Below are 26,807 nucleotides of genomic sequence, written 5' to 3' on the forward strand. Positions count from 1 at the left end.
TGTGGGTATTTTTAGATTTACTTTTTTAATTTTTTGCATGGGCCTGACCCCCTACCGCCCAGCACTCGGTACAGCCTTAGCTGATTATATTACGTAGTTTTCTATTATAAACTTTTAAAATTAAAAAAATTTAAAATAAATATCGTTCCAATTCTGGTAACTTTTACTTTATTTCTTTTTAGACCCCACTTAATATATTTTCGACTTGGCGCCTTACGTTTATGTGTCATTTTCTATAAATACATATTTACATACAACCAAGATCAAATTCATCCTCCTAATGAGGGTTCCCTCGGCGTTTCACTTAGTATGTGATAGTTAAAAATGACTTCCCTAACATGTAAAAGTTCAACTCACGATTTTAATTTAGTAATAGAAGAGACAAAAGCGGGGTGCGAGAGCACTTTGGCGCCAGCAATTAGATGGTTTCCGATGTAGTGTAGTGGCCTTCGATGACAAAAATAAATGAACAGCTCATACAATGTATGGCACACTCTTCGTCTTATTAACTGCATTTTATTTTAATGGTTTATGTATTATACGAGGGTGGATTGATAAGTTTCCGGCCTAACCAAGAGATGACGCCACTAGGCCTACCTTGAGGTGACATTCTATAGTACCATCCTTGGATAGCTTGTAGCTANTCAATCGTATTATCTATGGTCTAGTTATAGACAGAGATATATATATATTAGGCCAATCAAACCCATAGATCAAACGAAGATCAAACCCATTGAATCATACCATAGATTAAATCCATATACGACATATTCATGAGCATAGATAGTACATGAGTGATGAGTAATCTATGGCAAGGCGTGTTCATTTGTAATTTATAATTACGGATCACCTGTTAACAACTACAAATTACAAATTAATTTGTGTTGTAATAACTTTAGTGCTTAAAGTTATCTCAGAAAATGAAACTACTCAATGGAAACATTATAAAACAATTACTATTGGTCGTTAAACGATTTGATAACTGTAGGCTTTTAAAAATAAGTATAATTTGCTTATTGAAATCCACTCTTAACAAGATTTTAATGCTAATGACCTAAGCTAATCCATGAATAGATTAAATAATTAATACGATTAAAAAAGAAAACGACAGACACAGCACAGTTAACATCAACGGGAGCGAAGCCGCTAGTAAAACCTATCAAGTAATTTTGGACACACATTGTAAGGGGTGCAGAAAAGGACACAGAATACCTTTTATCTAGAAAAAAATGCTCTCGAGGGATAGAATAATTATTAGTCTTATGTGGTCGTGGATGATCTTTGACATGTATTTAGGACATCAGTCGCGAGTAAAACCTATCAATAAACTTTGCTTGTGAATAATTGCAAAAAATAATTATTGTTTTCTTCACGAGCAGTGAAATAATTTACTCTTACATTAACGTTTAATGCTACACAATTCATTATTTTTACCTATTTTTTTCTAGAGAGCAAAGGGCCTGGTGCGAAAAGGGCAACAATTCAAAATCGTCAACTAAAAAGAGGCAACATCCTCGATCTCTTTTTCACTGTTGTTACCACGACATGTGCAATCATGTCGACAGCCCAGAGACGAGACTTCTTTTAAATAGCTCCTTGTTCGGTAAGTGTCTCATTAATATGTAAATTCCTGTGCGTTTAATATATATTTTATAAGTACCTGTTCGTGCGCGAGTAATTTTATTGAAAAACGAAAGATACACAGTGCTTCCTCTTGCGTTTAAAGCTAACCAAATCACTAACGCATCACATCTTTAAATCAGAAACACACATTCTCGTTTTACCAAGAACAAGTATACAATAACATGACAAGTTTAGACCGACGGGCTCCAATAAAACTTTTTTCACTTAATACTCTCATTTTGTGATAAATATTATGTAGAATATTTACGAAAAGCTATATTCTAAAATTTTCAGACTTTTCTGTTAACTTTTTTAAAAAAAGTACCTTGAATCTATATGTATATATGTAAATACATATATTGTATATAGCGATTTCCGTATGTAATAAATATTACTTAAATAGTGATTTAATTACATTTTCTAGAAGAAACAATGAAAAGTATAGAGGATCGTCAAGTGACCGAAGCACAACAAGAAGATTTACTTTACACAAATTCAGACGTATGGTTTAGAGCGGCCACTATAGCTCTACCAATATGTGGACTAGTCATAGTAATTGCCCTAGTTCTTTTAGCTGTACGGTTACTACAGCCAGAACCAGAAGATATACCTAATCACAAACTGGGGTAAGTTTGTCTCCTTGCAATAGTACACTGTACATGTATAATTTCCTTTGCTAAGATTAGGGTTGTAAAAGTTGAATGATAATGACTATAAAAACATAACCGACGTTTCGCCTCCTATTCCGTGTTTCTATCAAAGTAGATTTTTAGGATAATGCCTAGTTCCCTCCCATATACCTGTTTTTAATTAAGGATTAAAATTTTCGGTATGTCGAATTCCCTCCTAATTATACATCAATTGCCTCCCAAAGGCGGCGGATGAACTTTATCAATTTGCTAAGATTTTCAATGTGAAATTTATGTTAAAATACGAAGTGTTTCATCTAATTTTAAAAAACTGTTAACAAGACAAACTAAAACTAATAAATTTTTTCTAGATGATTGCATCAAAAAGCTAGACGCACACGAATTTCCAAACATTGAATTTGTTAAGCTAATGGGAAACCATTTTAAACTTAAATCAGTAAGTAGTCGTTAACTTAATTATTGGAGCTGATATGAACGGGAGGGAACTCGGCTAGTACTCGGGAGGGAATTCGGCTATCTATATTTTAACCAAAACTACCTGTACAAATGTCTACTGGCAATGAGTTCATAGATTTTGTTTTTCAAACGTTTCGCCGCTTTCCATTTGGGCCATTTTCAATGGTTCCGATGATAAGCAGTGTACATATAAAGATGTTACGATGTGAGTAGAATAAGGGACGAAACGTTTGGTATCTATTACAGTAAAATAACCACAGAAAACCTCAAACCAAACCATATTATATTTAGATCTCCGATTTATTTATTGTTCTGAATGAAAACTTTTAAATTAACCTTTCCTGCTTGTAGTTAATAATTTATTATAATTGCATGGCTCGATTTTGAATGTTAACTTTACCTATACCGTTAACAGGTGATTCAGAGTATATGTACCTACCTATAGGTATTCGTACACTTCTTTTTTGTAAGAGAATTTGCTTACACACTTTTACTTTTCGAAACGTGCATGTTCATTATAAAACGAATCAGAAACCTTGCTCAGGCGCCAGGTGGACGTCAGTTTTCTATATAAGTATATCCTATTGTTTATTGCAGTTAATTACTTTCTTATAAACGCGTCCGTCCGTAAATTTATTTAATGCGTACAATTTCTGCGATTGGAATGTTATATCCGAGTGATCTAATGACTTAAACATTTTTTTATTTATAGAAACAGAAAAAAAAAATCATTACGATATTATGCAAATAGTATAATAGACAATGAAATGTTCACACAATTCTTCATGGCAATTAAATTGCATTGAATCTATTTTAATGTATAGTTATTAACTTGAAACAAACTAATTATTTCCAAGTTGTTTTTTGCCTTGTTAAAATTATTACAATCGAAATCCAATAAAATACAAAAATTCATATTAATATTGTAATTAAACTATGTGGCTGTAATTTACTGCTTTTTAGGACTAAAAATTTTTTAGTCAATATTAATATTAAGTTTTGACTTAAAAATAATATAATGCAAATTATAGCCAAATATTGCTGGTTTGTCCATATTTAAATCTAAATAAATTTGTTTAAGACATTTTTACTTCTAAATTGTAAAATTTGCTTTAAAAAGTTGTTGTCATTGTTACCGCATTAAATGTTATAATGTAATAAACATTATGCATAAATAACTATTCTAAGCAACCAATTACTCACATCGTAACAAGTACTAACATTAATAATAAATACCTATTTCAAATATTCTTACCTTATTCTGAAGGTGGAAAGCCTTTGAGGATACACTTACTATTCATCTGAAACAACAAAAAAAATTGTAAGCTCAAAAATTTTAACAGTGCGTAAACAAGTTTCACTTCAAAAAAAATCATTAGATCGATAGAAAATCTAGTTTTATAAAGTCGTTGATAATTTTTGATACGTATTAAGGACAGTAACGAGGGAGAAAGTACTTGTAAAACTTACTAACCATACATATATTGCTTACACGTGGCGTTTTTATAAAATATTTAACTGATAACACATTAATTACAATCATTCTTTAGAAGCAGACAAAAAACGCGTCCTCCAACGTCTCCTTTTTTTGGGAGTATTTAGAATATTATCTAATCAAATATAAATAGAACCACTTAATTTCTAATTTTTCAGATAAGTGGCTATTGTATTTATTAGCAGTTGAAACACTGTAAACTCTTTATACGTATTTAAAACGTGTTAATTATCAATNATTTAGTTTTTTTTTATTGTACAGGATGCCGCCTTATATTCTAACACACCACAGTGATTTGAGCAGCCGTCGTCACAACAGGATAATAAGAAGTCCCATTAAAAGTTCCCACCATCACAACCCCTTATTTTCTAACCATACGGAGGATTATACTGGTCAGTCGTACCTTCCTCTTATTATTCAAAAGGACAAGGGCAATCTAGACGCTAATTGTGATAAAAAAAATGAAACGCACGCAAGATTTAATATATTAAATGATAATAGTTCCCTAGTGCCTTATTCATTTTACGATAGTAAAGAAATTACAGGAGAAAGCGATAAATATCAAAAAAGTGTCGAGTACGATTACAAAGAAAATCTCAATACAGTTACCGACAATAATTCCTTAACAGGAAATCGTAATTGTTTTAGTGATGTACTTACAATTAGTGAAAAGACTTACTGCAAAGAACCGATTTCTTGAACTTTGTGATTGTGCCAAGTATATTTTATTTTGTTGAAGTGATTCTGTATGCACATAAGTAATATGATTTTACAGAAATACTTCTTAATATTATTTATTCCCAAAGTTAATCTTTATAACGTTCGTAGAACAAAATAAAAAGGTGTAATATAAACTGTTAAACTGCTAGAATAAAGCCTTACTTTCTGAACCTATTGAACCTATTCGATTAAGTAATTAAATTCATCGAATATTCAAATAGAATAACTCATGCAAATTTTCACCAACGTTAACATTTTCTTTTTGCAACTCAGTAAATGGTCTTCAAAAGGACAATACATATGTTGAAGAAATATGGCTGTGAAATTGATTAAAAAAATGATATGTCTTTCCTGTTGTTTAATCTCTTAAAAAGCAATCGAAAAGTAATAAGGCATAAAAAAATGATAAAAATCTACCTGTTTGAAATTTTGTATTGTATCCTATTTTTGTACTGCATATTCGGTGTAATTTCACCAAATAAATATCGTAAACTACTATACCTATATTATGTCTGAAATTACTTTGGTTTTAAATATCAGCTTAAATAACACCTGATTTAGTATATAAGAACATAATTGTGATAAACTACTGACATTGCCAAGTGCTCAGACTGTCGTTACTGTAAATATACATTTAATACTTTTACTAGTTCTATAACTCTATTTTGTACTAGTATATCTGCAATATTTTCTGTGGCATGTATGTATATTCTTACAATATGTAATTATGTTACATGACGTTTAATTTTATAATTGTATTTATTATTTTTAAGAAAATAAAAACTTTAAGCAATTATTTTGTTTGTGCCAGACTATTTTAAGGATACACAAAAGTATTAAATACACAATTACAAATAAGAAAATACATAGAAATCAAAGCTAATTGATAAGACACAAATACAAAAATTACATGCCAAGAACTTACATAATTTGTAGGTACTTGAGTTCTTCTTTAGGAGGTTTGCAATTCATGAATTAATATACGTAGTATAAAAAACAATAACTTAAGTTATGGTTTGTGTTACTCACTACTTTTCAAAACAACTGACTAAACTGGTGGCATAAGCATACTGCCAGCGACATCTACAAAGATTGTTTTACACTGCAAACACGCAGATGTACCACATTTATAAAAACTAATGCAACAGCACATACAACTGCCACAAATGGCAATACGACACACGTATGTATGTTAATTTGTAACGTTTCATACCAAAAAGGTTCTTATGACAATACTTCGATGTTTCATTGTCTAGAGTTATTTACCTCTGAAAGTCCTATAGGACCATTATCAACTGAAAATTTAGTATTGGTGCATAATTTGGGTATAGGAAGGGAAGATAAACTTTAGTATAATTATTAGCTTAAAGACTATAGTTCAATCAAACATAGAATTATTGAAAAAGATTCTTACAGCTTTTGTTGATTTAAGGATGTGTAATGTTTTGAACGAAGGGAAATTATTATAGGTAGATGCCAAAGAAGAGTAAAATAAAAAAACAATTAATATACAGAACAATAGAATTGTATAGAAAAACATTATAAGTTATAAAAGTATATGGAAATAAGACAAAAAAAGAACTCTGGGTGAAAAAGGCAAAATCAGGGCTCTAAATTATGTGTGCAATTTTTTAATATACATTTATGTGATTTAGAGAATAAAATTAATAAGGTGATGAAGTTTGGACGATAACTTATGCTGATGTTGTTACTTTAGTATCTACGAATCATGGTGCTTTTAATAAACTATTATTATACTAGTAATATTTGAGTATTAGTCAAACAATGGTTGAAGAAACATGTTAAATAATAAATAATGTTTCCTTTTTTCATATTTTGTTATGTTTACTTATGCTTATGTTTTAAAAAATTTAAACAAAANTAAAACGAACAATTAACTCTAAAAGAAGATTAATAAATTTCTTATTTATAAAACAAAAGACGGCAAACTCACTTGTCTTTTTCGGTACCAAAAATCGAAGCAAGATATTCAGCCATGTTGTTGTTAATATACCGCTTTACAAGACCTTAATTGTGTTAAACTTTACACTTATTGTTAAAGTATTTACGTTTTCTGAACAAGTACCACATTAATAATATAAGTTCACATTACAAACACTTAAATTCGAATATTTATAACGTTTCACACGAGAACTAACCGCTTAAGATAATTACCAGTCACAATGACAGGCACAACGCGCCACAGCGTCAATCGTATTATCTATGGTCTAGTTATAGACAGAGATATATATATATTAGGCCAATCAAACCCATAGATCAAACGAAGATCAAACCCATTGAATCATACCATAGATTAAATCCATATACGACATATTCATGAGCATAGATAGCAGCACATACAACTGTCTCAAATAGCAATGCAATACATACCTGGTATTTCAATTTTTGATATTTATAAGAACAATTATGGTAAAATTTGCTTATCTGTTACTGTTGAGTATCTCGAAACGTCTATAGGAACATTATCAAGTCAAACTTAGCATTATTCAATAAAAAATCATTAAAAGTTAAAAAATTGGGAATAAGATATCACGTGAAAGGGTTCTGATCACAAATTGCTACACAATTTTCTTTACACCATATACTTTTTAATTTACGACCAATATATAGTGTGAAAAAATACTATCCCACACTATCTCCACAATTTAAAGACTAAAAATAAAGGAAAAGCAAAAAATATTACTTAAAAGGTAAAGGATGGTTCTTTAAATTCTACGAAAAGAAGCAGAAGGCAGATATAACTGTATTGATTCAATTAAAAGAAATTGTAAAGAACGCCCAAAGACAAATCCGGCAAATGTAATTAGAAATCTCAAAATTTCTCAAAGAATTTTAGTTAGATTCCTGCCTGTTACTATTAAATTATGTAATGGTTTGTAGGGTTGCGGTCTAAAAATTACACAACTATACGTTTTTGCTATGTTTAGGTTTATTCAACCATATTCAGACTTTGGAAGTGTTACTGGTTGTACACAGATATTAACATATTTTTAACATTCTATCATGTTGAATAACTGCATGCATGCATACATATCTATGTACAAGCAGCAACATTTCAAAAGTTTGAAGATGGTTGAATAAACCGAAACGTTACAAAAAACATATAATTGTGTAATTATTTTACCGCCATCCTGGAAAAAACAAGGAAATTTACTCAAAAAAAGCAAATGATGATAAGATGACGATATAAAGACAAACTGTCAATTACTTATATAATAGTTATTTAACTCTAAAATATGTTGCTCTTAGAAACTAGAACTGTCTGAATTTTTTCGAAGGCAGTATACCTCATTAATCATGAAAATTGTACCATTTACTTTACTAGATAACTAAACTTTGATTTCGAAAATATTATAATTTCCTGCAGCACACAAACACTCAAGTTAAATTCACACGGATAATAAAACCACATTATGTAAAACATTAAGTAAAAATGTGAAAAAAAGAAACGTTTCTGACAAAGGATTTATTTATAATATTAAATCTATTACACCTACTCAATTTTACAATAAAATAAAAATACGTTTCTATTATTATTTAGAAAAGTAATAAGATGTTAGAGGACATAATAAAGATAGTATCAAAATTACAGTTACTATATGTACTATGAGTCTACAAAATTTTTTGTTAGATATATTACATATACCAAATGCAATCTACCGTAAATATTATGAAGCTGGGTATTGATGAAGTTTTATTTTTTAAAATTAACTTATTTTTTTTTGTAAATTTTAGTATCTTCCGCTTCTGCGATGACGCGGGGAACGAGAACGAGATCGCCTACGAGGAGACTTCGACTTTGAACGTCTTCCAATACCTCGCTTACGACGAGAATAAAGATATCTGTAAACATTAAATTGTTATGATTGTGTATTTGGAATAGTTTTAATTAAATTTTACCTTCTTAATTCTCTGGATATTGGTTTTAAATGCATGAAATTGCAAAAACCAGAACGTGTACATTCACCCATTTCATATTGGCGACAACAAGCCTCACGAAAGTCAGTAACTGGACTTAACTCAGCATAAACAGGACGACCTCCAAACCATCTGTTATTCAAATCATTTACTGCCCTTTCTGCATCTTCTTCTCGCCTGAACTAGAATATCATATATTATATTTAATTTATATTTGCTAGTAATAAATAATAAAACCAACCTTTATATATACATTACCAACCAAATGATCTCCTAAATTATCACACACGTTCATCTCCTCAATTTCTCCATACTTGTCTTCACATTCTACGAACACATCTTCAAAAAAATTATCATAATGTTCTTGCATTTCTTCATCAGAAACATTTGCAACCACTGAAAAAAATATGTTCACACAATGTAAAAATTCATCTATTTTATAAACTTACAGTGACTTCCATCAGCAGATTTTGCAGAGTTTTGTGGATTCACATACAAATTTTGTAATAAACAAGTTTGTGAAAATGTCGGTTTATTGTGAATTCTTGAACAACGATCTCCATGTCGACATGCTCCAATTTTAAAATAAAACGAACAATTAACTCTAAAAGAAGATTAATAAATTTCTTATTTATAAAACAAAAGACGGCAAACTCACTTGTCTTTTTCGGTACCAAAAATCGAAGCAAGATATTCAGCCATGTTGTTGTTAATATACCGCTTTACAAGACCTTAATTGTGTTAAACTTTACACTTATTGTTAAAGTATTTACGTTTTCTGAACAAGTACCACATTAATAATATAAGTTCACATTACAAACACTTAAATTCGAATATTTATAACGTTTCACACGAGAACTAACCGCTTAAGATAATTACCAGTCACAATGACAGGCACAACGCGCCACAGCGTCAATCGTATTATCTATGGTCTAGTTATAGACAGAGATATATATATATTAGGCCAATCAAACCCATAGATCAAACGAAGATCAAACCCATTGAATCATACCATAGATTAAATCCATATACGACATATTCATGAGCATAGATAGTACATGAGTGATGAGTAATCTATGGCAAGGAGTCAATTCAAAAGATGTTTACAATACCTTTACCGGAAATTAAAATCAGGAAATCAAATGGAAATCATATTTGATTCAAAGAATTGTAAAGTAAATGCAAAATAAAATGTATCTCATTCAGTAACAAGAAGAGGCAAACATTAACCAGAATACTTCCTATTTTATGTATTATTGATTAATCTATCAATCGCTAGATTTATATCACCTCCAGACGCGAGTAATGCTTGCAAATTTGCTTCCACATTATTAAATCCCATTGTTTGTAGCTGTTCTAGCTGCGATCTGAATCGTACCTCAAGAGGCATGGTATTCGTAAGTATCTCAGAAACGTTTCCTAGGGGAGACGTGTCTGGAGCATTTGGTGGAATAGGTGAAAAATTAAAAGCATTTAAGGTGTTGGGGTTGACATGAATTCCTTGATTTTCTCGATATGAATCAACTAGTGTGCTGACAAATTCAGGATTTAGAAACGAATGGATATGTTCAAAAATTGGCGAATTATTATTAGGAAGAGAACCAAGTCGCTGAGAATTATTTTCTTCTGGCTGGTTCGTTTCAGAACTTGCGCGTTCATTCCATGGATTTGGCAGAGGAATCCTATTTTCATTTCCTTGTTGCGGATTTGCAGTATCTTGCTCATTTTCTTGATCTCTTCCTGTTTGAGAATAGGGATTTCTTTGAAGAGCATCAATTAATGGCTCCTGCACTTCTTGATAAATTCGTTGTAAAACATTAAGTCCACCGGGGGTGTTTTCTAACTGCCTTAATGCACGATCGTTGCTTCTAAGTAATTCTTGATACATAGATGGATTGCGTGCTAAGTTTAACATTTCCTGAAGAAGCTCGCGATTGTTAAGTAAATGGTTTATTTCTGGGTTACGGTTTATAACTTCTTGAATTTGAGGATTTGCAGTCAAAAGAAGACGTACGGTTTCAGGATCGCTAGCAAGTCCTGAAACCATTGGATTGTTCAAAAGACTCTGAATTAATTCTGGATTCATATCGGACATGTTATCATTCAGAGTTGGCAGACTGGATGAACCAACATGTAAACCATGTAAATTTCCTAATAAATCGTTGCTTTCTAATCTGTACGGATTAGAAGAGGTTTGCACTTCAGGTGGTTGCGGAGGATTCTTAATAATAAGATAAACTGTGCTGCCGTCCTTAATATTATAAAATTTTAAATTATCTTGATCTTTCAAACTTTTACCGGCAAATATTAGCTGAAGTCTACTTATATCTTTATCGAATTTGTTTGAAAGAACAGCCTTCAGCTCTTTAATGGATAAAAGATGCGAAACTGTGACTTTTTGATTAGACTTTTGAGTTTTAATGTTTAAAGTGATCAGATCATTCTCTGTTTCGTTTAAATCTGCGATATTCTCAGTGTCTTTACCCTTTGAATGGTCAGAAGGTTCTTTAAATTTACCGTTTTCATCCATAAATTATGTACTATCGTTTTTTATATAAACGTCATTTATATGGTCACACGTCAAACTAATTAAATTTTCAAATCTTGCTGTCTGTGTAAGTGAAGATATGAATCATTAATTTACCTCAATATTTGGGTAAAGATCCTCTAAAAACGTTAACATATTCCAATTCAATATTTGCTTAAGGTAATATAAACGTAAATTCAAAATGTTAAAATTATTGGAAATATTGAAATATTTATGCTATCGTTGGTTAGACAAAAGCCAGCGTTATTGAAATTTAGTTTTAACCAGTGATGAAATATTGTAACCATTTTTATTAAAGTAGAAGTCGTAATCTGCTCACTTCACTGGGCATAACCCTTTTCACCCCTTCATAGGTAGACTTTTTTAAAATGCCAACGTAGTAGGGGTAATTTTTCAAAAGTCCTTCCCTATTCCTTGTACACATCATAGAGCCTCTGTACAAAATTTCAGTTATTTAGGACTAAAGTATGAGCAACTACTTTGATTAAACTTTAAAGCTTAATAACTCATTCAGAATGAGTTTAATAGCAAAATTCTACTGACTTTTCTTTCTTAAAATTTCACGCTCCTTCCGATGATGTAATTACAGTGAGTGCAATTGTTTTAACACCCTGTATATATAGTTTTAGCTCTTAAACCAATGCCCCCTAACTTCTAACCTATACCAGTGATTACGTGAAAATCTATAGTAAATATGTAAACACTTTTAAAATGGAAAGCTTTTTCACTAAAATAGAAAATAAAGACGCGTTTTGCAAGGTACGTAATTTAAACAGTTGTTTATGGTTTGATTTCTAGCAACATATATTTGCAGTTTATACACGAATGTATCGATGATCTAATTGGTAGAAGAAAAATAGAGTTAAAAACGTACAAGGGAGAAATAGAATCGTCAAATGAACATTTTCAGAAAGCCGTAACGATAATACAGGATCTGTATTCTAAAACTGCTCTCAGTAAGACTCAAAAATATGAGCTAAAAGTTCCAAATTTGAAAAACGAATATCAGTCATGCTTACAAGAATGTTATGATATACGGAAAGATGAAATTGAACAATGCCTTTTCAAGAAGGAATTATCTAAATGTAATCAATTGTTTGTTGAAAATATTGATTGGAAACTAAAGTGGATAATGGGTAGTTCTACTCTTTCTACTCTGAATAAGCCCATTTTACAGATGCAGTTGCATTGTTTGAAACGACAAAGTGATATTACTCAACCATGCATTTATTTTGAAATGGAAGTACAACAAGTAGAAAAACTTATAACAGCACTAGAAAAGGTCCAAAAAAAGTTAATTGAATTAAAGTAATTATAATTTATATCTCATGCATTTTGAATATTTAATATCTTTATGTGTAATGATTTTGTATGTGCATTTTATGATTAATAAGCTTGTATGTTGCTGTAATAATAATGGATTTGAAAAACTTTTGTTGCATATATTATAAATACATTTTGATCAAAAGGCTAAGACTCACAGCCAATATATTCTGAAGAGAGCTTAATGATAGTAGTCCAAAATTGGTTATTACTGTGGATAATTGACTCCCATCAGTGAACTTACCAAAACAAATATTGAGCCCTCTTAAAATTTCAAATGCATGCTTAGTTATTAGAAAATAAGGTTAACCATTCAAGTACAACTCACATATGTTCCCTAATAATTACTATTCAGTCTTTTAAAATTATTGTAGAGACTTACCGGTTATTTAATTAGTTACACTAATTGCAAATGATCATGTTTATAAAGACAGTTTCAATGTTACACACAATTAACTTCTTTCTGTTAAAACATAACCACATCTATGAACCCACTGCAAAGCATAACTTTTTAATGACTATTAAAAATATATATTCGGAAATACATTATTAGAATAAAACACTACAGAACACTCGGGACATTTTTTGAACTTTGAAAACACGACGCTACTCATGCGCAGTAAAAACAAAAAGCAATCTACCAGAGGCGTAGATTCAATTTTTAAATAGGATAATTTTATATTGGAAAACGAATTTTCTGAAAAAATATATATATAGATCTCAATTTATCCATAAAACTAAATATTTTCAAGTGAATTTGAGTACACGACAAATTTACTTAAATAAATACACACTCGAAGGTATTGACGAAATTCGCAGACTGGGAGTTTAGGCAAAATTGACTTTTGTGACTGGTTGTAACAGAAAATACGCCAATTTACAGCGCGGAATGCTAGTAACAAAACAATATTGCGTATATAAATTATACAACACGATGTATACACTATTTTAATGAATTTCTATTTTCAATTGAGCAAAACTAGGTAACTAGGTGCTACACCTAATCATTTGTATATCTCTATCAATTCATTACACCAAAATGAAGATTCAAATATGTTAGATGACAAAAGACTATTAAACATGTTAAGACATTACACTGAAATAAAACTGTTAACTAGAAAATAATAAAATAAACAAAGCGTCACATAGATTTTATATAACTATTTTTAAGTTAAAGTAAATATAAAAACGCTTGTGTAAATAAAGGAAATAAAACTACGAGAAAGATAGGAAACATTCTAGGTATATTTTATTTATAAACACATACACACATACAATATTATATATAGGGAGAATACACAGCCATTTTGATACTTCCCAAATTACAGAGGATGGGGCAAAATATCAAAATATCGGCTAGACTCTAAAATTATAATAAAATTTTTTGTGTTAAGAACTAGACTAACGTATTAAAATTTTGATACACCAAAACAAGAACTAATTTCGTTGTGAACAATATTTTATACAAAAGTGGGGTCAATTCAGTTAATCCACCAGCAATATTTATCCTTATGTACCGCCCATAAATTTAATGCAACTAAGGAAAAGCTGCCATTTTGCTATCTCTTTCCTTTTAGTTGTAACTGTAGTAGTAGACACCAATCACACATAAAAAATCCTCACTAATTCCCCATCTTTTTTTTTTTACAAAAAATTACCTGTATTCGAATTAATAGAACAAAAAGAATATGATACAGATACAGCAACATTATTTAAATAATAAACACGACTCTTGGACAAAATAATACACACTCAAAGTTACTGCCAAAGCATAAAAATTAAGAGCTGGAAAACAGAATAAAATTAATCAATTAACAGGACTACTTACGACTTCAAAGGAATTTGTTGTTTGTTGAAGATGATAATAATTATGATAAGTGATTACAGAAGTTTATGAGATTACTACTCTTAAAAACTCTAAAAACTATGCTATATGTATTTTACAATTGTATATTTCATTTTAAAAAGTATTAATATATATGTATAAAAATCGTCCAAAATTTCTCCAAATTTCCTTTTTGCTATTTTTTGACGACTATTCGAAATGTGTTAATCTAGTAATTTCGACATAAATAAGTCTTTATCGACAACTACTACTTAAATTTTTTTCTCAAGAATGGGTTTGCAGCCTAACAAAAAAATGGCAGTGTCTTTGTTACGCTTGGTCGATTGCAGTCACTGCCAGGAATGACTTCCAAATTACTTTCGGTTATTATTAACACATTCGAAATGTTCACATAGGGTTAAAACTTTTACATCAGAATAGTAGTACACATTGTTTTATTCTTCCACTGCAGCAGCAGTTGGTTCCTGAAACCAAAACAAAGTGCAACTAACTAAAAGATTGTAAAATAACATCTTTTAATGCTTCATACGCACATTTTCTCTTACTGAAATATTTATGATCAACAGAAATATCAATAAAACGATAGAACCAATAAAATGCAACATAAATTGCTTTTTATTATATATATAATATTTACCTTATTCTCTTTAACTTCTCCTTCAGGTTGCCTGTCTCCTTGTCCAATCTCGTTATTAATAACTGGTTCGATTTCTTTAACCACCTGAGAAAAGACAGGATTGCAATAATTAGAATTTTCTTTTAAGTTTGTAACAATTAATAAACAAAATCAAACTAAATTTTTAAAACTCATCAAAGACAGACACATATGTATGTATGTATGTTGAAAATACAAAAAAGTTGCATGTCACATTAAACAGCAGCAAAAACACTAAACTATATCACAGCATTCGTGTTAGTACAATGTAGTAAGACACGAAAGAAATCCGAAACGTTGACGAAATCAACAATAACAGCGTTTGTTAATGTTTAAGGTAAACAATTTTCCGTTATGTCTTGCACTATTATTCACCTGTTTGATTGGTCGATCGACAGATGGCGGGACATCAGCGACTGGCGAGGAAGATTCATTGGCGTTGCCGTTCATAACAACTGCTTCAGTTGGAGGGAGGGGGTTCTGAGAAGGGGGTATAGAAGTTTCCGTTTTATCTAATGCAGGAGCAGGTACTGAATCTACTACGTTGTTGGCAACGGAAGTGGTATCTGATGCTATGGGTTCTGGAACGGCGTCTAGAGGGGGTAGTGACATAGGCTCTGGAAGACTGTCGGAAATGGGTTCAGGTAATGATGGAAGAGATTCAGTCGAAATGTCAGGTAAAGAATCGCTTTTCGGAACTGGTGATTCACTAGGCTGCGAGATCAGCTTAACGGCAGAAACGTCAACAGCTTCTTTAACGATAGGGGAAGATAAAGGAGAAGAGGACACCGCATTTTCAACAGATGTAGGTAGTTCTGGCTTATTTTCAGTCTTATTTTCAGATGGCGAGGTAGATTCGGGCAATGTTGGCACTGATTCAATTTGCTCCTGCGTTTTTACTTGTTCAGGTTCAGAAGTTGTGATATTTTCTTGTTGGTCCTTAATTTGTTCCGGGGAAGCAGCAGTTTTTTGTGCTGGTTCAGAAGTAACAACAGGTAACTCAGTTTTCAATGGTTCTTGCGCAGTCTCAGAAGGTCCCTTATCTGACAACTGTTCGGGAACAGTTGGTGTTATTTCTACTAGTGTTTGTTCAGGGGTATTTACAGGAAGTTTTTCGGGAGGTAGCTGCTCGGATAAGTCAATAGTATTTTCTACATTTGTGACTGGTTGTTCAACAACTGCAGTAACTTCATTACTAGTGGGAATTTTTGGCACTTCTGGATTTTCTTTAAGAATTTCTGGCGTTTCTAATGAAGATTCTTTTAATACAGGAGTTACAATTTCAGTAGGTCGGTTTTCAGCAATTTGTGATTGATCGGGAACTTTAGGAGATTCAGAGGAGACAACAGTGAGTTGAGTAGAAGGTTCTGTTGTTGGTAAAATTTCTGAAGGTTTTGTGGGAGTTTCTATGGGTCCATCAGAAGGTGGTTGGGTAGTATTAGGAACTGAAGCTTCAGAAGTCGTTTGCTGTAAAAGAGTTTCGACTGGTTGTTCTAATTTTGTTGCAGGCTCTTTAGGTTGTTCTACGGGAGTAGCAACGTTCAAAGGTGCAGGAGAAATTACATCAGTAGTTTGTTGACTTGTCTCAATCTTTTGTTCGACTACAGAACTAGAAGAAGAAACGTCTTTGTTCTCAGGTTGTTTTTCAACCTTTTCGGGACTAGGAACGGGGCTCGACTGAGCCAACGGTTCTTTAACCGGAGAAAGAGGAGTGCTTTCGTTAACCGGAAGAGAAGTTTGTGACACGGGCGGTACTACCTCGGCCATAGTAGATTCAGCGAATACCGTCACCGAAGAAGGTGGATTAGAGGAAGGCAAAGGAGGAGGAATTTCCTCACTACGCACCTCTTTGGTCTCCTCGACCACGGGTTCAACAGGTTTGGGTTCTTCGACAGGGACTTTAGGTTCCTCTACTTTAGGTTCTTCTACAGGAGGTTTGGGAGCTTCCGCAGGAGGAGCATTTTCAACTTCCTTTTCTTTAACGTTCTCTACGGGGGCTTCGTTAACGGGCTTTGGAACCTCTTCGGACTTCGTTTCCGGTGTGGCTTTTGATTCAACGTTTGTTGCAGTTTTCTCGATTTCTTCAGGTGCAGCATCACCATTGGCAACGGATTTTTCTGGGGGCTGTTCTTCTACCTCTTTCTTAGTTTCTTTGGCTTCCGGTGAAGCTACTGGTTCTTCCGTACCCTAAATGAAACAAAATCAAAAAAGGTAAAATTATTACAGTAAACAATACAAGCATGACTTCTGTTTTTAAAAATATATTAAGAATATTGTCTGAATATTGACGTTTTCATAAATACAAGGATCAAAAACATGTACGATTAAATGAATGGAAACTTAATTTACGTTGACAAACTTATTTATCGTAGCGCCTCAGCGTGAACATCGTTCTAATTAATAATAGTAATTAAATGATAAAAATAACTTCAGTTATATAAATGTTTCTCTGTATGTGTGACGGTCGGCTTAATATTTCCCAAGAGAGCTATTCTTCAAGCCCGCAGTTAAATAACTTAATTTGCTTATTTATGAGTACAAAATAAAGGTCCACTTGTCCCCTCGATAACCTCATTCTTGACCTTACATTACGGATTGTTGAGTTGACTGATCTTAACATTCACTTATAACAAAAAGTGTTAAAAACGTTTTCATATTATATGATTATAATTATGAAAGCTATTGAAGTTTATAAAAAAAAAGATTAATGATTAACTTTATTAATTTAATTTTTAATCGGATTAACGTGGTAGATAGTTCTTAATAGCAGATACAAAAACTTTCTATGTATTTTATAAATTATTTTTATATCTATATATTTTACACTTATTTAGCTGTATGTGTGGGTGGATTGATGGGCGAGTGCCAAAACAACGAAAGTATACTATAAAAATACTTTAATCCGTTGATAAGAGATGATGGGACATCGTTCTTTGACATTTGGATTACAAACGGTTATGTCATACATTATGTTCAAAAATACATTGTGGTACGAATTCCAGTCTATTTTTATCGTAATCGCTTTCCCATTCATGTTTTGTAAACTAGCATTTTTGTCAAAATTGTTTTTTAAATGCTATTTAAACAAAACAAAGTTCGTAGGTATAAAAAAAGAAGTTTTATAATTTTATAAATTAAAATATTTGACAGAGGCGCTGAACTAGACAGCATTTTTGATTAATATAAAATATGTACCGATATTTACAAAATCCGTACAATTTAAAAACTACAAAAAGAAGTGCATGCATAGCGCAGTAGGCGTTCTTTTTCCGTGATGCGTATGTTGTGTATTTACCTATAATACATTTCTGCCAAAAATTAAAAATAACTTACTGCGTATAAACAACAAATAACAGGCGTTTATCAATATTATATGTTGAAACCCTACTGTCATGTTTGAATAGTGTAAAGTGTAAAAATCTAAGCGCCTACTACAATAACCAAGGACAGATGTAATAGCTTCATTATTTTAGATTATTGCCAAAAACTGTCCAATTGGATGATTTTAGAATGAAGTTTATATAAAACCGTTAAACAATATTTCAATCTTTACCCTTTTCGATAGCTTACTCTTTAATTTTCGTGAGTTACATATAAGTACAAAAATTAACAAAAACTAAATTTTCACCATTTTACGACTGTCCTAAATTAATATAAACATATTTATGAATCAGCCTCTAGAAATTAAAATAATGGAGAAAATATCGCAAAAGACAAAAAAATGTTAAAAAAATTTGAAACTGAAGAAACAAAAAAATCGAAATATTGGGTTAGGTACCCTTTAGATTCCGTGAAACGCCGTAAGTAAATAGTAGCCTAATATTTCAATTTTAATGAAGTACAGCAAAAATATTTGTGCAAACGAAATTAGAATTTTATGTAAGAAGCTTTGAAGCAATTTTAATGTTAAAAAAAATTAGACTACCCTGCTGTAGGTTTCGGTCGACGCGCAGCATCCATCTCCAGCAAAATATTTCGTGAGGAGCGATTTGAGAGCAAAAGCTAAGAAAGCGGTCAAGAAGCAAGTGCAAACGGTCGCCGAAAGCCAGCAGTAGTAGTAGTAGGGTGTGTCGTCGTCGGAAGAAGACTTATCAATATCTCCTTCCGTCGCCACGTTATCAATTGTTACCTGACGTTCCATGGCTACTACGAATTATACGAAGAAGAGAAGATTTAACCACCCAGAGAAGACACCTCTTCAAGCGGAGAAGCACAAAATTTTATTTAATATTTAACAAAATAATTATTTATCTGATCAACAATCAGTGTTGTCTGCTGTTGGTTACTGGTCACGCGAGCGCTAACGCTTTGAATAAATACTGAGACAGATTTGCGACTTGCAAGTATTTATAGACACTCCTTTGGGTAGGATAGGTTTACACCCTCCTATAAAATACCTACGTGGGAGCTGCAGCTACTTCGTCTTGCCCAGCTGGAGACCGATGCACGAGAACGATCATACCCACTAAAGACACAGAACAATTGCAGGCATGTTCAATAAGTTGCCAGGGTGTCAATGAAACTACTGTTTCAATTCCGTTTTCCATTAATTGGTGTAATAAGATTTAAAGAATTTTCTGTATTTTAGAATTATTAATTTTAGATGATGAAAGGATTATTTTCCCCAAAACCGTCATTGGAAGATGTTTTGGCTTCTGCCAATTACGATTTTGTAATATTGGAATGTGTAAAATCTCATTTTATTTTGAAATTGTTACAAGCCGTCGATCTCTTAATTAGGTATTAGCAGCAGTGGCATTTTGGAATACCTATTAGTTTCTATTGGCTGCTGCAGTATGCATTTCTTGATGGACTTTCAGCGTATGTAATGTTACACTGTTAGATACATTTCTGCACTGACACGACACGTGGTGAAGAACATGGAAAAAAGGACACATTCGATTTCTTGCCATCAGCGAGAGCAATTTTATCTCTCAGCGGCCATCGTAGGCTCGGTAAAACCTTATAAATACTCGCTGCAATGACCTAGGTCGTGAACACTGCACTATTCCTCTCTCTCAATGAAACCTTTCTTTTTTACTTTTACGACTTGGCAGAGGTCCTAATGCAGATGTCTTTATCCGTCCCAAAAACAATGTCCACAACATAAATTACCACCATGGTCCATTAATAGATCCTTGGATTATAAGGAAATGAGAAAATAGTGAAGAACAAAAGGAACATTGTCTATGCTAACTCACCACTCGAATAAAAACTGTTTGCATATTTAAACATTACAAGGGAAGTTTCTTAGTACAGGGTGCATGCAACTGACATATACAAAATCAATATTTTTAATTCTATTAGAAACAATGTTGTAATTATATTGTAATGTGCGTTAATTACTTCAAGCTCAAAGCACTATTACTTATTACAACTACGCGTTCAAATAAATCCCGCGGATTTTTATTTTCTTGTGTGTGTTGAATTTCCTTTGTAATCTTATACAGGAAATCATATGCTCCTACGTTTTTAACCAGTTTGGTTTCTCTGGTGTCTTTGAAAGTTCTATTTTTCTATCAGAACTCGCTTATCTGTAAGTAGGCGTTTAACACTATTTATTACTATATTTTATAAATGGGATACACCTACTGAAAACTCCATATTTAAGTTCAATTTCACCCAGGAAGTAGAAGCCTCTCCCTTTCTGATGAAAATAACTCCTTTGTTGTAGTGATTAAATCGATAAAGTGATCAATTTTTCGATAGCATACTGTGTGTTCAATTTGATTTGATGTACATACAAAAAGTTTCATTAGTAACTAATGAAATTCGATGAATTGGTAACATATCTATTTGGAAACAATAATTCTGAAAAAACGATTAACAATACCACATGTACATACACTTGGCTTCCAAAATTTTTTCTTATTTAATATGGAATAAATAATTCCGAAACGAAAATTTTATTCTTTAACAATCTTCTCATAAGAATAACAAAATGCGTCTTTGGCAGAAAATTTCAAACACTGTCAGTCGCAATTGCAAATTTAATTTCAGACCGTGGATACGAATTACTGCATCCGCAAATTGCCATCACTATCACACGCATGCTTTTATACATATATATGCATGCATACTATATATAGTAGATAGCAAAACATAGTACATCTATTTTTTTAAGGTGTCCAACGCGCCAAATACTTTTCGTCAAAGATTATGTCAGAAAGGCATAAATAAATTTTATTGTTCGATGTGTACGTATCAGCATCATTTACTCAACATCGGTGATATTTCGGTTGCTAAAAATGTGGGACACCGGAAAACAGAAGGTTTAGCCTTTAGTATAAAGCACGAATGTCTAAATTCAGAAAATGACACAAACTTGTAATTTGCGTATGCATTTTCTAAAAAAAAAAAGGAACGCTGGGTGGATTTATTTTATGGCTTTTCTTTAATCGGCTCATAATTGACTTGATACTTCTTTCATAAAGTTAACATAAAAATTAGAGATGGGAAGAGTACGCGGATTAGAGGTACCCGGAGGATCCAAGCATTTTATTTAGGATCCGTCTGGTACTTTGCCCAAAACGGAAAAAACAGCAGTGATAATAATATTAATTAATATATATAACGAAATCATTTTAACTATCAATGATTCCAAAAAACACCACTAAATAAATAAATTTAACATCCAAGTTCAAATTTTAATCAGAGAGGTCATATATCAGGTTCGAAATAGAAAGGGCGCGAAAACCTCAAAAAAACAAATTGAATTTTCAATAAAATGAAATGCAAAATTACGTTATGAATGTGGAAATTTTAGAGAAAGTAGCTATGTATACTTGAAAATTCATTAATTTTCTTTGATATGTATCCGGGTACTCGACAGAGTTAACGTTGAATACCTGATTACCCGGTACCCAGCAAACCACTACCCGATCCATGTCTAATTAAGTAATTTTCTTTTGATAAAGCTTTTATACACAAATTTCACATAAATATCCCCCTTGCTAAAAATCAATAAATAATGAAGTAACGAAGCCAATCCAAAATCAAAAACTAAAAGTCAAACCTCTTGATGTTGACTTGGCTTTGTCGCAATTTTTTTAAACACTATTTACCGTACTTGAATTTTTGTAGTTTTAAAATTGTAAGTGAAGTAAAGTATATATTTTTGAAAACTTTTTGAGCATTTTTATTAGATCGGTTTGATATTAAACCTTTTTATCGTTCTTATATGACTTTTACAATCAATTTTTTATTTGCTTTGATTGGTGTTACATGTTCTGTCTTTTTGTATACAGAAATACATCTCCTATTTGAACTACTATTATGTATAAATAGATTCATGAAGCAATGAGCGTGGGTATAGACGCCGTTTATTCTGAAAAATTACGTTTAACATAATTTGTTCATGCATGATCATTTTAGAACAGCCCGCATTCTTTCTATTACAAATAATGACGACATATTAGATCTTAATAATGTAACAAATATAATGTTAGCTCAAACAAAATCCGTTACGTTGAAGTAAATGCTTACCAAGTTTAGTCATTTATTAGCGCCACTAATTCAGAGATTGTGAGGATACTTCTTCGTCGACTGCAAGAGCTAGCAGTAAAATGATAACTTACTGGGTAAGAGCAGAGCCCCAACACCACAACTTATTCGGTTAAATATTTAGAAAATCTTCTTCGTTTGACAGAGAAATCATTGAGCTGTACTGATAACCTGATAAATTTTTGAATGTGTATTTTTCTTTAGTGCTAATAACAAACTAGTCCCGTTCCCGCCATATCTTACCGCTTTGGTTTACAGGATATTTAAGGTTCTCGTTTTATAGCTTCTTAGTTTAAGCAAAACCTATATCTAGGTATAAACCATTTTTTTTTTTTGTTTTTCCTTCTTTACTGAATAATTTTTGCGAGTTTTGATACGTATCCCATAATCATATCGAATTTTAAGCAGAGAAATCTGATAGAACGTTAGGTCAGAAATAAAATATTACCCTACAATTTGGGTATGTTTACATATGTATGTGTAGTATATTAATCCAGTACGTTGTACTTATGTAAATTAAGTTGATGCGGCCATACTTAGGCGGCGATACGTTGCGACTTGCGAATACATACAGACACTTCCGTCGATGAGTTTCTTGGACGCAGCAGCAGCCATTAACTGAGTGACCTTGATTGGCAATTTTATCTGGTCGTTCAAAGTCACCTGGTGTAATGTGGTGTTGTGTGTTTCTATGCAACTCCTTCCCACAAGGTACAGGTACGTTTACTAGAACTGCGTTTCGGAAATTTGAGAACAAATTCTTTTTTACTCACGCCACTGAATACTGTCGCCACGAGATTGCCCAACATCGTCCCGAAGAAAAAAGAACCCGGCAGCATAACGTCTAAAGTACCATTAAAATTACGAGAAAGCAGAAAGCAAATTGAATACTAAGGGCAGAAACTAACATCAAGTACAGTAGCCTTGGCAGAATCCAGAGGTCACTATGACATGGATTTTCATAGCTCAGAAATCATAATAATTATTTTTTCAAGTGTATGTCGATAGACAAAAGGAGGCCACCCCCCAATCATCTGATAATTCTAGAAATGCACTCTAGAATTTATTTGAGTTATTGAGGGGTTAGTTTGCTAGCGTAGAGAAAACTATATGGGTGTAGTCTACAGTATATAAATCGTTAAAGATGAGTCCGCGACTTGTTTTCATGGCGCAGAATTGACTTTGGTATCTCATTTAGGGTAGAACTGTATGGGTGCAGTTCGCCAACAATCAACATTCCCTTTGCGAGCCCCTGCCAGGGTTGTACAGCAAGGTTGGACGATGCAGGGTCGCATATTATAACGCCGCGCTACCGTCTACATCTACATCTACAACGCTTTTTAATTTGTTAGATATACTTCTTTTACTTTCTGTAGCGATGTGACCTTCAGTTTGACCGGCGCAAAATAGAGAAGAACAGCACTAGGCCAGAAAAGGAAGGAGACAACTCTCGGCCAAACTCATAACCGGTGAGGAGCGTATAATCCGTACAGTACTGCACGTAAAAATTGACCATTTTATCCACAGCAATTGCATTGCTCAAATGTGCTGTTATTGGCACCATTTACTACTGAAAATATCAACGAGATGTTTATTTATATTTGAAGACATACTAAAGGCTTTAACGCTTGTTTTCGACTCGCACTACTATTCATGATTGAACAAAACTTTTGGCAGGTACTGTATGAAAAGTATGTTTAATGAACAAGAGTCGAGAGTATAATGAGCTTTTTTCTCCTTACCTACGATTTTGCCATCGCGCATCCAAGACATTGGAAGACACATCGCTAGAGAAAGTAAATGAAGTGTAATAATGTGTTAAAAGTCACTTCCGGTAGGATTTGCTTTGGTGGGGTTTTTGTTTCATGAATATACACATTACTTCCATGAACTAATTATATGTAGTCTTTACACACATAACTCGATCAGCATCCGTCAGCCTATAAACTAAGCAGAATTCGGGAAAAAACGTGATGATCCCAACGATTAGAGTTAAGAACGCATTCGCTAGATCGTAAACGTAAACAAAAGAGATGTAATAAAGTTTTGGAAATTAAAAGAACACAAGTCAGTAAAATTATCCTTGCACTAATACCAAGACCAACAACGGGACGTCAGGACGACTATAATTGTAAGAATAGAAGCAAACTACAAGTGTAATGTAATTATCGAAATTACTTTACTACAAATTTATTAGTGAAGACAATAATAAAATTCTATAAATACCTAATTCATAAAAAGTAAGTGAACTAATAGAAAAGACGTGATATTAGAGAGTTTATAGATTTAAAAAGAAAAATTGTTAAAATAGCTTTGTACATTTAAAAAAATCTTTTAAATGAATAAATTAGGACGCAAAAGAGAATTTAAATGTAATATGTCTCCTTTAATTGTGTCAAATTAAAGTGAGACAGTGAATGACGCCACATTTTTATTTTATATTTGTCGCACACTTAAGTTCGATGCCACCGTTCATGGTTAACAAACAGACAATTATAAACAAACTGGATACGTGCAACAAGCAGCAATTCAGTTGCGTGGCGACACTTGTTTGCGTTGAAATGTAATATTTTTAGCAAAATTGCAATTACATATATTACAAAAACAATCCGTAACAGTATCGATTATATCGGCAGCAAAGACGGGAAAAAAACGTTCCATATAAAAAATGCACTCTGTTGAAAACCTTTTTTTTAATAGGAAATAACGCAACAGAAAACGATATTTTTAGAAAGAACATAAAAAGATGTTAAATTGCGAACTTAGTCGTAACATATTACTGTATAAACAAATACTTTGCCAAAAAGTATCGCAAATTTTCGGGTCTATTATAAGGACGTGTAGCAGAAATGTAAAGATACTGCGTATTTACAATTTTTCACAAAAGAATAAAATAAACATAAAATGTAAAGCATTGCTATATGTATTATAATACAACAAACAACACAAAACGGTTCGTTATTTGATTATGCTAGTCGAAATGCGAGACACGAGTATACATCTTTTGTATGCAGTCTTATCTTCTCATTGTACCTATATTTACACCGCTACCTACTTTAAAAAAGTAAACAGAGGGTGAAATTGAGTAAATTTTTACACAAAACTGTTTGATGATGAAACAGATTGGGACTAACACAGTGGCGATATGTGCATAATAAATGCAGAACACATTTTTACACAGAACACTAAACTAATAATTTCTCGTATTTATGTATTGGTTTACACTTAGGTATTTTTGGGTTTGACGGCGCTGAAATCGAAATAGCTAGCCGGATGCGCTTTTCATCACCAAGGGAAAGAGACAAGTTATGTCATTATATTAACGTAACAAAATTACAAACATTAGTCGATAGCTATTAAAGGGTAAAGGATTTATTGATTATGTTATTGCAACAAAATAAATTTTGATCATTTATTTTAAGAAGATAACATTAAAATAAAATAGCTAGGGAGACGAAAGTTAGAAGAAAATTAGGAGCTAATACCCGATCTGAACAAACTTACAAAAGGAAATTTAATATTAAAATTGAGCGAGTGTGTGGGTGAGATTAAGAATTCATTTTTTAATTCTTGTATATTATTAAGTTTCAACCAAAAAGTGATAGAAATGTTTGCTATTAGTTCATTTGAAACAATCATTGTTATTTTATGAACAAGCCATGTATATGCGCCGCTACTGCATGAAAACAAACAAATTGTATAATAAAATTGTAATAAAAACGATTCAGTTTTGCACATTTAATAAATGATGCCCCAATTTTTATTTTTTATAAAAATCTGACCATTTTGGAATAAAAATAAACATAATATGTTGTAATAATGTTAATATTTAATTTCTTTAAAATTAACATCGAGCAAACAAATTGCAATTTATATAGTGTGATTAGAGTGTAATAGGTGCTTGCTTCGCCATCTGTTCCACTAAACCTTGAATTACATCTGACGATCTAACTGCAAGTTTCAATTGAAAGGTCGCTTTAAATTTAACACTATACGTATTTTATATTATTATACGGAATTCATTCATTTACTTCAAACTTTGAGATGTA

At 32.1% G+C, this 26,807-nt stretch overlaps 5 protein-coding genes and 1 long non-coding RNA gene across 10 annotated transcripts in view; 2 read left to right on the forward strand and 4 right to left on the reverse strand.

Annotated features, from left to right (window-relative positions):
• The window catches only part of LOC108744554 (BMP and activin membrane-bound inhibitor homolog), a 53,712-nt gene extending 48,400 nt beyond the window's left edge, over window positions 1–5,312 (forward strand). For both annotated transcript variants that reach the window (XM_018480388.2, XM_018480389.2), the window contains exons 3-5: window positions 1,449–1,603; window positions 2,048–2,249; window positions 4,486–5,312. In XM_018480388.2, the coding sequence (XP_018335890.1) occupies window positions 1,449–1,603; window positions 2,048–2,249; window positions 4,486–4,924 (796 nt within the window). In that variant the 3' untranslated portion in view covers window positions 4,925–5,312. The remainder of the gene's footprint in view (window positions 1–1,448; window positions 1,604–2,047; window positions 2,250–4,485) is intronic.
• Window positions 1–6,053, reverse strand: part of LOC108744555 — a 50,249-nt gene extending 44,196 nt beyond the window's left edge. Inside the window, exons 1-2 of the long non-coding RNA XR_001938977.1 lie at window positions 5,870–6,053; window positions 3,985–4,030 (exon numbers count right to left, since the gene is read on the reverse strand). This is a non-coding gene — a long non-coding RNA (uncharacterized LOC108744555). The remainder of the gene's footprint in view (window positions 1–3,984; window positions 4,031–5,869) is intronic.
• Window positions 6,054–8,453: 2,400 nt separating this feature from the next.
• Window positions 8,454–9,815, reverse strand: LOC108743814 (splicing factor U2af 38 kDa subunit). 2 transcript variants are annotated; one of them, XM_025973185.1, is made up of 5 exons: window positions 9,542–9,815; window positions 9,333–9,487; window positions 9,146–9,279; window positions 8,866–9,065; window positions 8,454–8,808 (listed from the first exon to the last, which is right to left on the reverse strand). In XM_025973185.1, exons 1-5 carry the CDS (start codon window positions 9,583–9,585, stop codon window positions 8,697–8,699), a joined length of 645 nt encoding a protein of 214 aa, XP_025828970.1. In that variant the 5' UTR covers window positions 9,586–9,815; the 3' UTR covers window positions 8,454–8,696. The 2 variants fall into 2 exon arrangements, with proteins under 2 accessions (XP_025828970.1, XP_025828969.1); XM_025973184.1 differs by having other exon boundaries at window positions 8,459–8,808; window positions 9,125–9,279.
• A 136-nt stretch (window positions 9,816–9,951) lies between these two features.
• Window positions 9,952–11,539, reverse strand: LOC108744553 (ubiquilin-2-like). Its single transcript, XM_025973183.1, has one exon. The coding sequence runs from the start codon at window positions 11,411–11,413 to the stop codon at window positions 10,130–10,132; it is 1,284 nt and encodes a 427-aa protein (XP_025828968.1). The 5' UTR covers window positions 11,414–11,539; the 3' UTR covers window positions 9,952–10,129.
• Window positions 11,540–12,073: 534 nt separating this feature from the next.
• On the forward strand, window positions 12,074–12,758 carry LOC112904042. Its single transcript, XM_025973186.1, has 2 exons — window positions 12,074–12,190; window positions 12,246–12,758. The coding sequence occupies exons 1-2, from the start codon at window positions 12,143–12,145 to the stop codon at window positions 12,741–12,743; spliced, it is 546 nt and encodes a 181-aa protein (XP_025828971.1). The 5' UTR covers window positions 12,074–12,142; the 3' UTR covers window positions 12,744–12,758.
• A 1,221-nt stretch (window positions 12,759–13,979) lies between these two features.
• Window positions 13,980–26,807, reverse strand: part of LOC108744541 (pollen-specific leucine-rich repeat extensin-like protein 1) — a 107,718-nt gene continuing 94,890 nt past the window's right edge. For all 3 annotated transcript variants that reach the window (XM_018480358.2, XM_018480360.2, XM_018480359.2), the window contains exons 4-6: window positions 15,631–17,442; window positions 15,238–15,321; window positions 13,980–15,064 (exon numbers count right to left, since the gene is read on the reverse strand). In XM_018480358.2, coding sequence (XP_018335860.1) covers window positions 15,035–15,064; window positions 15,238–15,321; window positions 15,631–17,442 — 1,926 coding nt within the window. In that variant the 3' untranslated portion in view covers window positions 13,980–15,034. The remainder of the gene's footprint in view (window positions 15,065–15,237; window positions 15,322–15,630; window positions 17,443–26,807) is intronic.

This window comes from Agrilus planipennis, unplaced genomic scaffold, assembly GCF_000699045.2.
Source record: "Agrilus planipennis isolate EAB-ADULT unplaced genomic scaffold, Apla_2.0 scaffold28, whole genome shotgun sequence".
NCBI classification, from domain to species: domain Eukaryota; kingdom Metazoa; phylum Arthropoda; class Insecta; order Coleoptera; family Buprestidae; genus Agrilus; species Agrilus planipennis.

Bases quoted from the DNA above. Each gene is read 5' to 3' on its own strand.
- LOC108743814 (XM_025973184.1), bottom strand. From the start codon at position 9,585: ATGGCTGAATATCTTGCTTCGATTTTTGGTACCGAAAAAGACAA. The intron at 9,066-9,124 runs GTTGGTTTTATT...ATGATATTCTAG, and splicing joins TTGGTAATGTATATATAAAG to TTCAGGCGAGAAGAAGATGC. The intron at 8,809-8,865 runs GTAAAATTTAAT...TAATGTTTACAG, and splicing joins ATATCCAGAGAATTAAGAAG to ATATCTTTATTCTCGTCGTA.
- LOC112904042 (XM_025973186.1), top strand. From the start codon at position 12,143: ATGGAAAGCTTTTTCACTAAAATAGAAAATAAAGACGCGTTTTGCAAG. The intron at 12,191-12,245 runs GTACGTAATTTA...ATATATTTGCAG, and splicing joins ATAAAGACGCGTTTTGCAAG to TTTATACACGAATGTATCGA.
- LOC108744553 (XM_025973183.1), bottom strand. From the start codon at position 11,413: ATGGATGAAAACGGTAAATTTAAAGAACCTTCTGACCATTCAAAGGGT.